Here is a 15,414-nt window from a genome sequence, read left to right as displayed (position 1 = left end):
CGGTGTTAATATGCCTCATGTTGATGCTTTGAGTAGGCAAGTTCAAATTTTAGATGCACTTAGAGAAAATAATGAGAATACCATAGAGCCCCTTGTGAAAGCCGTAGAGTATAGAGAAAATAGTGAAAATGTCATAGAGCACCCTTGGAGATTCGTAGAGAATAGAGAACATTTTAGTAAAGTAAATGAAAATAGGAGTACAAGTAGTAGAGCTGAATTGATTATTGATGATACTATAGAAACCATAGAGAAATCCGTAGGGAATAGTAGGAAATTAAGGAGTAGAATAGGAAATGTAGCAGATACAAAACCTAGGAGAATTATAAAACCTTCAGAAGAAAGAGATGAGATTCAACTAGAAACATTAAAAGATAATAATAAATTTTGCATAGAGGATAGTAAAAACAGCTGGGGTGGGGAGTTAGATCAATTAGAGTTTCGAGAAAAATCCATATTAGAGTCGATTAAAATAGTAGGAGTAGTAGGGGCAACACCAAGAGATATTGATTTGATATTGTAAACTGAACAAATGCGTGACCCTGAAATAATTAAGATAAGAACAGCCGTAGAGGAAAGAAGTTGTACTTCATTTGAATTACTAGATGGTGTTATTTACAAAAAGAATAGTGACGAATCCTTATGCCTTTATGCTCCGAGTTGTATGGAGGAACAAATAATTAGGTTATCCCATGAGAAACTAGGCCACCTCGCTGCTGAAAAATGTATAAATGATTTGAAAAGAAATTATTGGTTCCCAGCTTTGAAAAGCAAAGTAGGACATTTTATAAGAAATTGTTTACCGTGTATATTGCACTCAGTGCCAAAAACCATTCATAATCGCACACTTCATAGTATCCCAAAACCTTGCATACCTTTCCATACTCTGCACATAAATCACCTAGGACCCTTACCAAGCATACAATCTAAAAAAAGAAAAACACCTTCTTGTTGTTATAGATTCATTTACAAAATTTGTTAAACTTTTCCCAGTAAATAGCACTAATACTCGTGAGGCAAAAGACGCACTTAGTAGGTATTTTGAGTTCTATAGCCGCCCTAAACGAATTATTTCCGATAGAGGATCTTGTTTTACCTCCCTAGAGTTTTCAACCTTCCTTCATGAATGTGATATAGAGCATATAAAAGTGGCCACAGGAGCACCTCAAGCCAATGGGCAAGTAGAGAGAGTACATAGGATATTATATATTACGAGAAATTTAAAACATCTGGCCAGTCATTAATTCGTGGAAATACAAATGATTCCAATAAATCAAAGACCGACAATTCGACGAAACCTCAGCAGGGTCCTATGGCGATGCGTTGCTTCAACTGCAGAAAGTTGGGGCATCTGATGAACGAGTGCAGACGCCCAAAGAACCTGAAGGCGCCTGCTTTATTTGTTACAGTCAGGATCATAAGTATCAAGAGTGCCCTAAGAAGAGAGGAGTCACCACTGTAGCTGCCGTACAAGATGAGGAGCTGGCGGACACTGAAGACCTAGCAGCCGTTCAAACTATTGAATTATGATACTTTCATGGTGAGAGTTTTAAGCCTTTTCGATACAGGGAGTCCAGTAAGTTTTATTCAAAAATTTTTAATTCCAAATAACTTTAAGTTGAATTCTCAGAGAAGTAAATACCACGGAATAGGTGGACAACAAATATTAATTTTTGCAAAAATTTAATGTTATGTATACTTTCATGAAAAAGTTTATAAAATCTTTTTGTTAGTGGTAGAAGACACTTTATTACCATTACCTACATTATTGGGACGAGATTCATTAAAAATAATGGAAATTCAATTAATACATAAGAAACGGATAAACGCTGAACACAATTTGTTAAATAATAATAGAAACAAAAATAATTCATTTTGCGCATCTCTTTTCACCAGTAAACATATTACTCATTACAATAAGGATAATAACTGAAGTAGTTCGAATGCATTAGATAAAAATAAGCTAAATCAACGTCAGGTGTAACGCTACTACCGAAAAAACTACGCAGGGGAAGTTGAGCCGCTCACGTGCCGTAGTCAATACAGACTCGGACCTTGAGAGCGTGCAGCTTCTCCACTCACCAAAACCAGGCAGACCAGATGAAGGCTAAGGCGTAGTACAAGTCTCTGCATCCAGAATCGGCTCCAGGAAAAAGCCGCCCTATCCCCAGAGAAGGTAAAGCTTACCTGGGCCGAGGAGAAGATTGCTGAGGGAAAGCTTCACTTCGCAAAACTCCCCCACATTAGATCGACGGGCGGATTCGAACAAGGTGGATGAGACGCTTGCCAACAAAAGGCAACGCTCAGCCGAGAGCGTATGGACGCACCGGGGAGCAAGCGGCAACGCTGCCCTAAGGAGGCAGGCCCTCCCAAATGGCGAAAAAGCCCAAAAAAAACCGCAAAAGTCAGTGAGGTGACCAAACGACACCTGATCGTGGCCCTCATTAACAGAAGCGATGAAGCCGGCAAAATGACCGGGGCGCAGTGGAATAGCCCACCTTCGATGGCGCTAAATGGGGTCAAAATCCTAAAGTGCATGGATGACCCGACGAGAAAGTGGCTGACGCAAGCGGTCTGCTAGTTGGAGGCGCTGTGGGAGGGAGCCAAGCTAGAGGTGGTGGACCGCGAGCTAATCCCTTCCACTCCAAAAGCGAAGGTACCCTTCCCCATCGCAATCCAAGCGGACGCCGAAGCTGCAGCAGCGTCAGAACCCGGATATCCCAACCGCGGACTGGAAGGTTCTGCACGTTGCGGCCCCATCACCCAAGGAGGGGGGGCAAAGTGCAGTCCTCCAGATAAACAAGGAGGCAGAGGACATCCTTTATCCCAGATACGGGAAGATGGCGTGGGGCATGGGTAGCGTATACCTGCGCCTCAAAAAGCGCCACCTCGGGGATAAGGATGCTCACACCCTGAAGGCAAATGTGGTGGAGGAGGACCTAGGTCTGGAAACCATCGGGAATGCCGACCGGGAAATGACGCTGGATGAGTCCGACGAAGGAGAGGACGGTGACCTGATCGTAGCAGTCAAGCCGTCGTATGTAGGTGATGCCATTACCCATGACACTCAGGGTGCTGCTGCTCAACCTCCATAAGAGCAAGGTCGCGTCGGCGGAACTCCTTATAGCCATGGAGCAAGGATCCGCCGACATAGCTTTGGTCCAGGAGCCATGGATCGCCTCAGGCAATGCCATCGACGGACTGAAGCCCGCAAATTACAATTTTCTCCATCCACCAACGGTAAGAAGGAATAGAACCGCCGTACTTGTACGGAAGGGTCTACACGCTAACCTTATGTCTCACTACAGCTCTGATGACCTGACCGTGGTGATGCTAGAGAGCGGGAAAAAGCGCCTTTTGGTAGCTTCCTGCTACATGGCACACGACAGGACGCCCCCACCTGAAGAACTCATGAGCTTGGTAGAAGCCAGCCCGAAGGACCAACAACTGCTCGTGGGTGCAGACGCCAACGCGCACCACTGCGTATGGGGGAGCCCCGACATAAACGACAGAGGTGAGTCCCTCTTAGACTTTATACTCTCAACCAACCTGAGTATAGAAAAAGTGGGGGAGGAACACACCTTTGTAGGTCCCACCTCCTCAAACGTGCTAGATCTTACTCTTGTAAGGGGACAAGGTACTTTGGTATCAGAATGGAGAGTCCTTGAGAGACCATCCTTCTCAGATCATAAGTACATACGGTTCCAATACGCATTCGAACACTCTCCAGAACAATCAGTCTTCAGGAACCCCCGGAATACTAACTGGGGAAAGTTCGCGGACCTTTCACTCCGACGCAACAAACTCAAAGAATTCTTCAAAATCGCCAATCAGGCGAAAGATGACAATGAGGAATACAAAGTCCTACTTAGGAACTACAAGAAGGAAATACGCAAGGCGCAGAGAAACCTATGGAGAAACTTCTGCTTCAATATAGAGACTGCCCCGAAAACGGCTAGACTCCGGAAGCAGCCAACCATACAGAGTCAGGCAGCGAAGAGGCCCGAACAGCACTAATGCACGCGTACTTCCCAGGATGCACTGAGGTACCCGATGCAAATAAGCACCAGGACCTAGCAACTGGAGTAGAGCATCTCCCAAAAGATCTAATATCCTCTGGTAGAATCCACAGGGCTATAGACTCCTTTGCGAGGATAAAACCACCAGGACTAGATGGAATATTCCCAGCCATGCTGCAGGTGACCAAGGAGGTGATTACCCCATGGCTCTACGCAATATATACAGCTTGTTTAAGGAGGGACATCTGAGTAACTGGCCAAAAAAAAGACGATTTTCAAGAATTTTTTTGGCCAAATGAAAAAAGCAAATCGAAAAATTTTAAAGTAGGTTTTATAATGTTAGATGTGAATTACAAAATAAATTTTTTTTTTAATTAATCGAAAACAAAATGGCGGCTGTGCAGCATTTCTTCGTAGGCCCTATTTTTTTGAAAGGGGTCCATGGCCGGAAACCTAACGTCCGTAATTTTTAATCTAGAACAAAAAATTAAATTTTGTTAGTTTCTGTATCTCAACCGCTATCGACACACGTAGGATTTTTTCGATATTTTGATTTTTAGCAAAATGGTGAGTCATTAAATAAAATGTTCAATTTTCATGAAAAAAAAGTCACAAAATTGTTGATAAAAAAAAAAGTAAGCAAAAAAAAAAAAAAAATCCTACGTGTGTCGATAGCCATAGGTATTTGGAATATACTGTCAAAATTTCAGATCGATCGGTTAAGATTTGTTCGAGTTAGGTTTCCGGCCAACTCAAAAAAAGTGGTTTTGAGAAAAACGCGTTTAAAGTTTTAAAATCGTATATATTTACATGAGAGGCATCGCCGCAGAATGGAAAATTTTGACACTTAGAAACATTTGCCGGACTCTATCTTTTGGTATGTTATTTTTAAGACCCTAAAGAATTTTTTAAGCAAAAAAAAATTTTTAGATTTTAAAAAAAAAGTTACTCAGATGTCCCCCCTTAATACTGGCATGACACTGCCGCATTAATTAGAGACTTCATTAAAGATTTGACTATAGAGTTTTACACAAGTGCGAGCAAGACGACTATATGGCGCTCTAATGCATTAGAATAATGCATTAGCTACTTCATTGCCGCGATCATCGATAGATCTACATATTATATACTAGATACTCGATAACAAAATACGGGTTTAATGAAGAAAATTGTAATTGAAAAATGTATTAGCCAGTTCATTGACAGTATGGTCTCACAATGAGAATTTTATTTTTATATCATTTCGCTTGTTTTTTGAACTGAAAATATATTAGAAAATTAGCAAAAATAATATGTTTTGCGGTAGCAAGGTTCTTGCGCTGTAAAATTAATTAAAATGATTTTTTTTTGTAATAATTAAAAAAAATTTTAAGCATTATAGGTTAAAAACATAAATTTAAAGGATTCTGCATTTATTTATGCAATAATACTTCAACGAGGAATTCAGAAATTCATAATAATACGCCGCGAATGGCGGCCAAATTACACAAAATTACACATATAGTGGTCTGTTTCAAGGTTCTAATGAAGTAGCTAATTAATGAAAACTGCATTACAGTATCATATGGGCATAATGGAATTAATAGGATCAGTAAAATTTGTATAGAGATTCAAAATAATACAGTATATGAACCCAAAGTATATGAAATAACAACAAAAATGATGCTAGATATCAAAACCGTGGATTCCACTGCAAACGTCATCAACAAAGTAGAATCGAGTAACATCGATCTATATTGGGAGCATATACTCCTTATAATCATTGTCGTTATTATGTGCTCTAACTTCTTTTTTAAAATTTACAAACTGCACAGTAGATGCTTACAGAAAAAATATATAAGCCGGGGAAACGACCTGGATAAGATCTAAGCAGTACAAAGAAAGAGCAAATAACAACAGTGATTAAACTCACATATTTAAGAACTAAAGACTCAATAAATGACACAACAATAAAACACAAAAACACAAATATCCAATTTTCTAACTCGAAGTATGGCTAAATTAAAGGGATGGACTGGAATGAAATTTATAAAGAGTTGGCAGATATAAAAACAAATTTTGACAAGTCATACAAATCTTTAGCTCAGAATAGACCAATTCAGAAGAACACCATCAGGAAACACGTCTGGATATTGGTAGAGTGCTTTAATGCAGCGAGATTACTAATATATGAGCATAGATAGAGATAGGTTAACTCAGGATCATTGGACACAAGTATCTAAACTTCTGATACGCCTCCGGTCCAATTTATTAACTGTTAGACAGAAATTCGGTCTGGAGATATTGGTACCAACCATATTAACCATACCAATAGCAGCCTCCGCTGTACCTGATCCTAAATCGTCAGAATCAGACGAAGAAGAACCTGAGGAACCACCTGAAGCAAGCCCGAAAATAGAAGAAGAAGATTTAAATAATCTTACTATTCCGGCAACCTACACTGATCTGGAATCAGAAGATTCAGACACTTCAGACAAGTCAGAGGAAAATAAACTAAATAATACAATAACCATGGCCGACGAAAATTGCCCAAAGGGCATATATCAAAGAAATTTCTAGTGCCATACCAGAATTCAATTGCCAGAAATTACACCTACAACGATTCATAACATAAGAAGTTAGTAAATCTAACTAAAGGGACATTTGAACACATTGCTGTAGAGGTCATTAAGTCCAAAATTGTTGGATCCACATTATACAGGGTTTAAAATGAGACTACCATAAACGACATAATCAAAAAACTGAAGGACACAATAGTCGGCGAAACATCCGATGTAATAAAGGCCAAAATGGCCAAGACTGTCCAAAAAGGCAAAACTGCCGAGAAGTTTACTACAGATATCGACAATTTACGGAAGCTCCTAGAAGCTTCATATATAGATGAAGGACTTTCAGCTGAACATGCTGATAAGTTCAGCACAAAGGATCGCAACAACAACAATAATAATAATAATAATTATTATAGAGGAAACAACCGCGGCGGAAACAACTGCAACGGAAATAACAACGGATCAACCCGAAACAACCAAAACAATGTCCGATTGGTCCAAGCCCACTCGGAAAACCAACAAAACCCTTCAGATATTTAGAGCAAACAACTAGCTCAATAAAAACAGTCAACCTCAATCTAAGCATTTTTATAAAAATAAAAAACAAAAGTACAGGTAAATGTTATACACTGTTACTTGATACTGGTGCAGACATATCTATATTAAAAGATAATATAGATAAATTTGAGATAATAAATGATAAAGTACACACCGAAATATCGGGAATAGGCGAAGGCACAATATCTTCAACAGGTTTAGCCAGTGTAGAACTCACTAATGGCAAATATATTATACCACACGACTTCTGTTTAGTCGATCAAAGTTTCCCAATACCTAGTGATGGCATACTAGGTATTGATTTCATAAAACAATACAATTGTCAACTAGATTTTACTCAAAGAGGCGACTCACTAATTCTTCATCCAAACAACTTAAATTATCCAATTGAATTGCAAATACCTCACTTTGGTGAAAATAATGCCACAGTACTTCCCGCTCGTTCCGAAGTTGTCCGAGAAACACAATTTCCCTCAGCAAAAAATCAAATTCTGATATTAAATCAAGAAATTGATTAAGGAATTTATATCGCAAACACGTTACACACGTTACACACGACACACTTAGAGAGAAAGCAAAGAGAAAGACGTGAAATTTCGACCTCCGCACAAAACTTAAAATATCAATACAAAGACACTAATTCTATTGCTGAGTTCCAGCACATAGCTCCATAAAGTCGTAAAATATAAGTATTTTGTGCATTTAAGACAGTGTGTTGTCTTAAAAGCTGACAAAACTTAATTTCTTTAAAATCAAACCAAATCAATAACACAAACGTTGAAGAGTAGAAAACAAACTACACCGGCACTTTACAAAAACAAAACTATTAAAACACTCAACAAAAACACAAAGCAATAAATGCGAATCCGAAACACTATAAAATCACTCAATTCAACAAAAGCACTCAATCTACAAAACAACAACAACATGTCTGCTGCTAAGAGACTACGAGAGCGTTCCAACACGGAGTTGAAAGCGCCCGATGCCACATCGACTCAAATGCTTCAACTCATCAATGCGAGGTTTGATGAGCAGAAGGATATCCTTTCCAAGGAGCTGCGGGAAAGTGAGGCACGCGTTCTCTGCAACCTTCAGGAGAAGTTCCAGGCGATGGCAGCAGAGATGTCCAACCTCACTCAAAGAGTCACTCAACTGGAGAATGAGGTAAAGAAGGTAGACGAGCTGCAGCAAAGGGTCCAGGAATTGGGGAGCCAATTGTCAGCAAAGGGCTCTGCCAGTGGCCTTGTAGGACAGTTGAAGCAGCAAGTCGTGGACTTGGACGCAAGGCTGGCAGCCAAATGCAACGCAGAAGAGGAAGCTGCGGTCGCAACCAATTTGCGTTGGCATGGTGTCCCACAGGTCGAGGGCGAAAACCACAAGCTGTGCTTCTCGCTGAACTTAACCCCGCCTCCTCCTGTAAGGACCGTTTTCCGCACACGGCCACGTCGATCGGGTCAAACATTTGTAGACCCGGTCATAATTATAAAATTCGAGCACGTGCTCGCCAAGGCGGAGCTAATGCGAGCAATAGGGGCATACCGGCGAAATAATAAAAAACAACTAAGCCTGCAGCTGATCGGGTTTGAGTCGCCAGCTCTAATATATCTAAATGAGCAGCTGACAAAGCACAACTACGATATATTCAAAGAGGCAATGCGATGCAAAAAGCACAACCAGATCACAGGTGTTTTTACACGACGTGGTGTGGTGTACGTGAAGCTGAGTTTATTAGATTTAAAATTAATGTAGGTCGCTATGTTTTCTTTATGTCCTTTTTAGTATGTTTCCAATGCCTTAATTTATGCATAATATCTGTGCAACAGGTAATTCTTCTTATATACTTGAAATGGAAGGCAATGTAGATGTATCCCATAGCCATACCTTGCTGCGCATACTTGCAAAGCAGAGATCTGGCCTTAAAATTTGCCACATAAACGCTCAAAGTCTGCCGAAAAAAATTGAGGAGTTCAGATATATGTTTGTCAATTCTGGGTTAGATGTCATATGCGTATCTGAAACGTGGTTTGTGCAAGATTTCTGTGACTTGTTAATTTCATGTGATGGTTATTATGTTTACCGTGGGGATCGTGTCAGTCATGGGGGGGGGTGTAGCAATTTTTGTGTCTAAAAAATTAAAGATAAAGTTCGTATGTAAGCATCCGGATAATAGTCAGATAGAATATATAGAATATAGAATATAAGCAATAAATTTGCATCAAGTAAAATTCTTATTGGATGCATTTACCGCCCACGATGTGATATTACTTATAATGAAATAATTAGTTTGCTAGGAGATATATCGCTAAATTATGCAGACATTATAGTACCTGGAGATCTGAATAGCAACATGCTGAGGGAAACACATCTCAAAAATGAATTTGAATCTATAGGCATGCACTTGGTAAACTCTGTATTTCCAACACATTTCAGCAGAACTTGCAGCTCCTTGTTAGATGTCTTCTTTGTTTCTGACGCTAAAAAAGTATATCTGTTTGACCAACTCATCGTGCCTTCGTTCTCAAAACATGACCTTATATATTTGACCTACAACTTTGACCTCCAATACAATGTCGAATCGATAGTATTTAGAGACTTTAAGAACCTTGACTATGGCTTGCTTATGACTGAATTTGATAAGTGCAACTGGAATAATATTTTCGTATCTCCAACAGTAGACCAGCAACTTGCACACTTTCAAAACAACATCAGCTATTTATAAGAAAACTTTGTTCCGGTCAAAACAAAAGTGATTAAACATTCCGTCAAATCTTGGTTTAATAATGACATAAAATCCCGAAATGACGCATACCAAAAGTGGAAAAGGTATAGGACGCCAGAACATTATGGACGATTTAAATTACTGAGAAAGACGGTGACCAAACTAATTGACTCTGCAAAGACTAACTTTTATAGCAGTAGATTCCAAACAACAGCATCCACCTCACACACTTGGAAAGAAATAAAGTCATTAGGAATAGGCACGAAACCAGCAGCGCCGGAACAGGTTGTTGACATAGAGGAATTAAACACAAGTCTGTCGAAATGCAATGTACCTGAAATCTGCGAAAACAATATGTACCTGAGATCAGTACTTCGAAACCTCTGTGATAGTAGTGTGACGGTTAGGTCATTCCTCGAGGCTCAAGGATGGCCAGGGTTCGTCTCAGATATTTATTTGTTGTCTGAGGTGGTTGCTGCAAGGAAGTTCTCGATCCGGGTTCCAGAGGAGAAAGCCGTAGTTAGGTTATACTGGGACAAACAATTTATTATATATATGTATGGGTACAAATAGGACAGCGGGATTTGGTGTTGGCCGTCGAGAGTATCTGCTCCAGTTTGCCGTACGCCGGCTCGGGTCGTCCTTCCTCGGCTGCGTTTCGTCACCCGGTGGTCTGCCGTCCGCTCGTCCTCTTCGAGATGCGTTCCGTTGCCCTGGGGTCCGTTGCTCGTTCCCGGGCGGGGCTCCGAGTAGTCTAGCTTCCTAGAGGGGCGAGAGTAGTCGGCGAAGATCCTAAGGTCTTTCAGGTTAGTGCAGGATGCGGAGGCCCTGAGGTCTTCCACCAAGGGATCGGTGGGTAGAGGCCCTGAGGTCTTTTAAGAGAAGAAGTTTGTAGAGGCCCTAAGGTCTTCTAGCAGAAGAAGTGTGTAGAGGCCCTAAGGTCTTCTTGGTGAGAGGGTTTGTAGAGGCCCTAAGGTCTTCTAATATGAGCAGTTTGTAGAGGCCCTCAGGTCTTCTAAGGTGAGAAGTTTGTAGAGGCCCTGAGGTCTTCTAAGATCGAGAAGTTGTTAGAGGCCCTTAGGTCTTCTAAGCTCGAGAAGTGGTTAGAGGCCCTTAGGTCTTCTAAGATCGAGTAGTTGTTAGAGGCCCTTAGGTCTTCTAAGATCGAGAAGTTTGTTAGAGGCCCTTAGGTCTTCTAAGATCGAGAAGTTGTTAGAGGCCCTTAGGTCTTCTAAGATCGAGTAGTTGTTAGAGGCCCTTAGGTCTTCTAAGATCGAGAAGTTTGTTAGAGGCCCTTAGGTCTTCTAAGATCGAGAAGTTGTTAGAGGCCCTTAGGTCTTCTAAGATCGAGAAGTTGTTAGAGGCCCTTAGGTCTTCTAAGATCGAGAAGTTGTTAGAGGCCCTTAGGTCTTCTAAGATCGAGACGTTGTTAGAGGCCCTTAGGTCTTCTAAAATTGAGACGTTGTTAGAGGCCCTTAGGTCTTCTAAAATTGAGACGTTGTTAGAGGCCCTTAGGTCTTCTAAGGTTGATACGTGCACGGAGGCCCTAAGGTCTACCGAGATATATCGAGACTTATAGGGAGGCCCTTAGGTCTTCCAATATCGAGACGTACAGAGAGGCCCTAAGGTCTTCCACAAGTTATAGACGTAAGATATGGTCGGGGTCCGACTATTAGTTACCACCTTTACCAATATACCTTACTCGTCCTTGCTCCTTGGGCGGCTCCTTCCTGTTGGCTTACCCTTGCTCCTGTTAGAGGACTTGGCCGATCGCTGGCCGAAAACTGAATGCCTTCCAAGGGCTGAGGCTCGCCTTATATAGGGGCCTGGCAGGGTCGAGTGTGACCGCCGCACCCGAAGATATTTTGCCATAATAGTGTGGCCAGGCCCTTCTTGGGCCAGTGTGACCATTTGGGCGCGATCATGGCGCGCGCGCGCATTTAATTCAAATGGTGTTCTCCGTGTTGTGTTTGATTTCATTTTATTGTTGTACTTCATGTTTTAATCTGGTTTCTTATTATTTACTACATGTCTTGTGACTTCATGTTTGTTCTTATTCTTATTGGTATTTGGTGACTTCATGTTTGTTCTTATTCTTATTTCTATATTCTTGTTCTTTGTATTTTGTGACTTCATGTTTGTTCTTATTCTTATTTCTATATTCTTATTCTTAGTTCTATTTGTTTATTTATTGTGCGTTAAACGTCACACCCCCCCCCTCCTTTTGTTGGCGCTGTGCTCCATCAGCGTCACTTGGTTGGTTCTTGTTACCACGACGCGCCAGGCTCTCTCTCCATCCTGCGTGATCCATGCTTGCTGTCGGCCGTACTTTTTCCGTTCTAGTTTCCCTTTTATTTCTGCCACGGCCTCCATCGACAATTGTACTCCCGCTGGGATCCTCCGTCCCCACGTGTTCCCATCGTACGAGTCGATATCAATCACGTCACGGTCGGGTGAGGTGGCTGTCATCTCTGGCGGATGCGGGCGTTTGTTCTCCCTGGTCTGGCGCTCGTGCTCCTCTGCCTGTGTGTTCCGGTTCCGGCTACGTCTCGGCGACTGCTGTTGTACTGCCGGGCGTGGTTGGCGGCTATTGCCCGGTGGAGATCGTTGTTGGGTCTGCGCTGTCTGCTGGCCTTGGTTGTGCGCTGGACCTCGTTGGTGGACCGGCGCTGTCGGTTGTTCCAGGTGGCTGCGTGATGGTGATCGTGGTCGGGCCGGTGCTGTCGGTCGACCTTGGTCGTTGCGTGGTGGCGCCTGCTGCTGGCCTGCGGCTGCCGTTGGTGCTTGGCTGCCTTGTTGTTGTGCCCGATCTGTCGGCGGTGCCGAGCGTGCGCTGGCAACTGCGCATGAGGGCCGTGTCATCGGCGACTGGTGGCGTGCTGACGGTGCTGCTGTCTGGCCTCGTCCTCCTGCCTCTGTTGTCCCTGGCGGCGTGTGCGCAATCCGCTTTCTCCCTGGTGCTGCCGTTGTCTCCTCGTTCGCTATGCCCATCTTCGCTGGCGCCGTCCTCTTCCGTGTGCCCCCTGGCAGTGCCGATGCTTCCACCATTGCCATCGTTCTGGTAGCTGCCGCTAGGTTTGCGTGGCGCTGCCGGAACCGTTTCATACTCTCCTGGAGCCGCTGCATCTTCCCTGTAATTAGAATTCGAAGAGCTTTTTTACTTTTGCTGAATTGGCATCTGTTCAGTGTTTTGTAATGTTTAAACCTTAGTGCTGTCAGATGCGGTTTGGTTAGTGTTGTGTTGTGTGTGTGTTTTAGTGTTGTGTTGTGTGTGTATTTTAGTGTTGTGTTGTGTGTGTATTTTAGTGTTGTGTTATGTGTATTTTGTGTTGTGTTTTCTGGTTCTGATTTATCCCCCAGGTGTGGTTTTGTGTCCCCAATGTATACGCGTTTTGTTTTATGGGTTTTTGGATTCCGTACGTGTATTATGACCGGGGATATGAATTTTCCTACCTTCCATGGCCCGTCATATTTTGGCGCGAGTTTGGCGTTGAACTGGTCTGCTGCGTTGGATAGTGGGTGTGTTCTGCACCATATCATGTCCCCTACCGCCGGCTTCCATTCCCGTTTGCGTAAATTGTAGTGCTGTTTTTGTTTTTCCGCCGCTTCTTGCATATTTGCCGTGGCTTCTTCCCTCAGGTTGTTCAGCCTTTTCCATCTTGTACCTATATTTTCTCCCGCCAGCCCTGATCCGGCTGTTACGGCGTCGAATACTGTGTTGGGTAGCCTCAACTCCTTCCCGAATATCAGCTGTGCCGGGCTGAATTTGGTTGACTCCGACGTGCTGCTATTGTATGCCAACATTAATTCGGGGAGGTGCTCATCCCATTTCGTATGCTCCTGCTCCGCTAGTTGCGCTATCATTGTCTTTATAGTGCGGTTTGTGCGTTCTGTTGGGTTTTCCTGCGGCGTGTACGGTGCTGTAAACTGTTGTCGCACGCCCCATTTCTCCATAGCGGTTTTCGTTTTCCGCCCTGTGAACTGGACACCATTGTCAGAGATCAGTATTTTTAGCGCTCCGACTCTCGCTATTACCCTTTCTCTGAATACTTTTAAGAACGCTTCGGCGGTTGCTTGTCGGATCGCAGCCAGTTCTACCCATTTCGAGAACTTGTCCACTATTACGATTAACGTGGTATTCCCGTGTTTAGTGCGGGGAAGTGGTCCGACAAAATCGACACACATTGTCTCCCATGGCGCCTCCGCGATTCGAGTCAACATTTTTCCTGCTGTTTTTTTGCTGGGAAACTTTGTATCGTTGGCAGCATTGGCATTCCCTGACGAACCGTCTCACGTCCCTTCCCAGTCGTGGCCAGAAGTATCGTTGTCTGACTCGTCTCAGCGTTTTGTAGATGCCTAAGTGACCTGCTTCTGCCGTGCTATGGTTCTCTGCCAGCACCTGTGGTATCTCTTCCTTTGTGACGCATAGTTTCCATGGCTGTGAGTCCTCGCTGTCGCCGCCTAATTTGTAGAGTCGATCTCCCACTTTCTTGAACTCTGTGCTCCCTGGGTCGTTCTCTACTTCTTTGAGCTTTTGTTCCAGCCAGTCCTTTGCTTCCTTAATGGCTTTTAGCTCGATTCTTGGTGCTCTTGATAGTGCGTCCGCTACCGCATTCAATTTTCCCTTTCGGTACTGCACCTCGAACTGAAAGGGTTGGAGGCCTAACGCCCATCTTGCGACTCTCCCTGACGGACTTTCTATTGAATTCAGCCACTTCAGTGCCATGTGATCAGTGACCACCACAAATTGGTAACCTTCTAAGTACATTTTGTACTTATTGATGTCCCAATATATCGCGAGGCATTCCTTTTCGGTGGCGCTGTAGTTCCGTTCTACGTTACTTAGTCTCCTGCTGGCGTACGAGATCACGTGTTCCCCGTCTTTTCCATCCTGCGTCAGTACTGCGCCTATCCCCAAGTCGCTGGCGTCTGTCTGCAGTTTGAACTGGCGACTGAAGTCGGGGCATGACAGTACTGGAGTTTTTGTTAAACTTTCCTTCAAACTGTCGAACGACTTTTGGTGCTTCTCGGCCCATTCAAACTTTTTTCCTTTCTTCAGGAGGTCTTGGAGCGCTCCGGCCTGTTCCGTGAAGTTAGGTATAAACCTTCGATACCATGACGCCATTCCTAGGAAACTGTGCACCTCCTTCGTTGTTTTCGGTGCCGCCAGCTCTTGGATTGCCGCTATTTTCTCTGGGTCCGTTCTGATTCCTCTGTCGGTCACCACGTGTCCTAAATATTTCAGTTCTTTCTGGAAGAACTGGCATTTCTCTGGATTTATTTTTAGGTTCGCCCTTTGCAGTCTTCTGAACACTTCCCCCAGTTTTTCCAGATGCTCTCGTTTGCTCCGTCCTATGACCACGATGTCATCCAGGTATGCAAACGCAAATGGTTCCATTTCCGGGCCTATTATTGTGTCTAGTGCCCGCTGGAATGTCGCTGGAGCTGTCGTCAAGACGAACGGCATTACCTTCCACTCGAATAGCCCCCGTCCTGGTACTGTGAATGCCGTATATTGCTGGCTGTTTTTCTCCATTGGTATTTGCCAGTACCCGGATTTCAGATCTATCGT

General features: G+C 43.2%; 2 protein-coding genes across 2 annotated transcripts; one reads left to right on the top strand and one right to left on the bottom strand.

Moving 5' to 3' along the window:
- Nucleotides 1-8,050: 8,050 nt before the first annotated feature.
- On the top strand, nt 8,051-8,872 carry LOC138928462 (uncharacterized). The gene has a single exon (XM_070285539.1). It carries the CDS (start codon nt 8,051-8,053, stop codon nt 8,870-8,872), a length of 822 nt encoding a protein of 273 aa, XP_070141640.1.
- A 3,438-nt stretch (nt 8,873-12,310) lies between these two features.
- LOC138928579 (protein SPT2 homolog) lies at nt 12,311-13,419 on the bottom strand. The gene is made up of 2 exons (XM_070285835.1): nt 13,296-13,419; nt 12,311-12,973 (listed from the first exon to the last, which is right to left on the bottom strand). The coding sequence occupies exons 1-2, from the start codon at nt 13,310-13,312 to the stop codon at nt 12,430-12,432; spliced, it is 561 nt and encodes a 186-aa protein (XP_070141936.1). The 5' UTR covers nt 13,313-13,419; the 3' UTR covers nt 12,311-12,429.
- Between the last annotated feature and the right edge of the window lie 1,995 nt (nt 13,420-15,414).

This window comes from Drosophila kikkawai, chromosome 3L, assembly GCF_030179895.1.
Source record: "Drosophila kikkawai strain 14028-0561.14 chromosome 3L, DkikHiC1v2, whole genome shotgun sequence".
Taxonomy (NCBI): domain Eukaryota; kingdom Metazoa; phylum Arthropoda; class Insecta; order Diptera; family Drosophilidae; genus Drosophila; species Drosophila kikkawai.
Note: the sequence above shows the minus strand (reverse complement) of the source record. Positions and strands in the feature narration are given on the sequence as shown.

Excerpts from the sequence above, each read along its gene's own strand:
- LOC138928462 (XM_070285539.1), top strand. The coding sequence starts at position 8,051 with ATGTCTGCTGCTAAGAGACTACGAGAGCGTTCCAACACGGAGTTGAAA.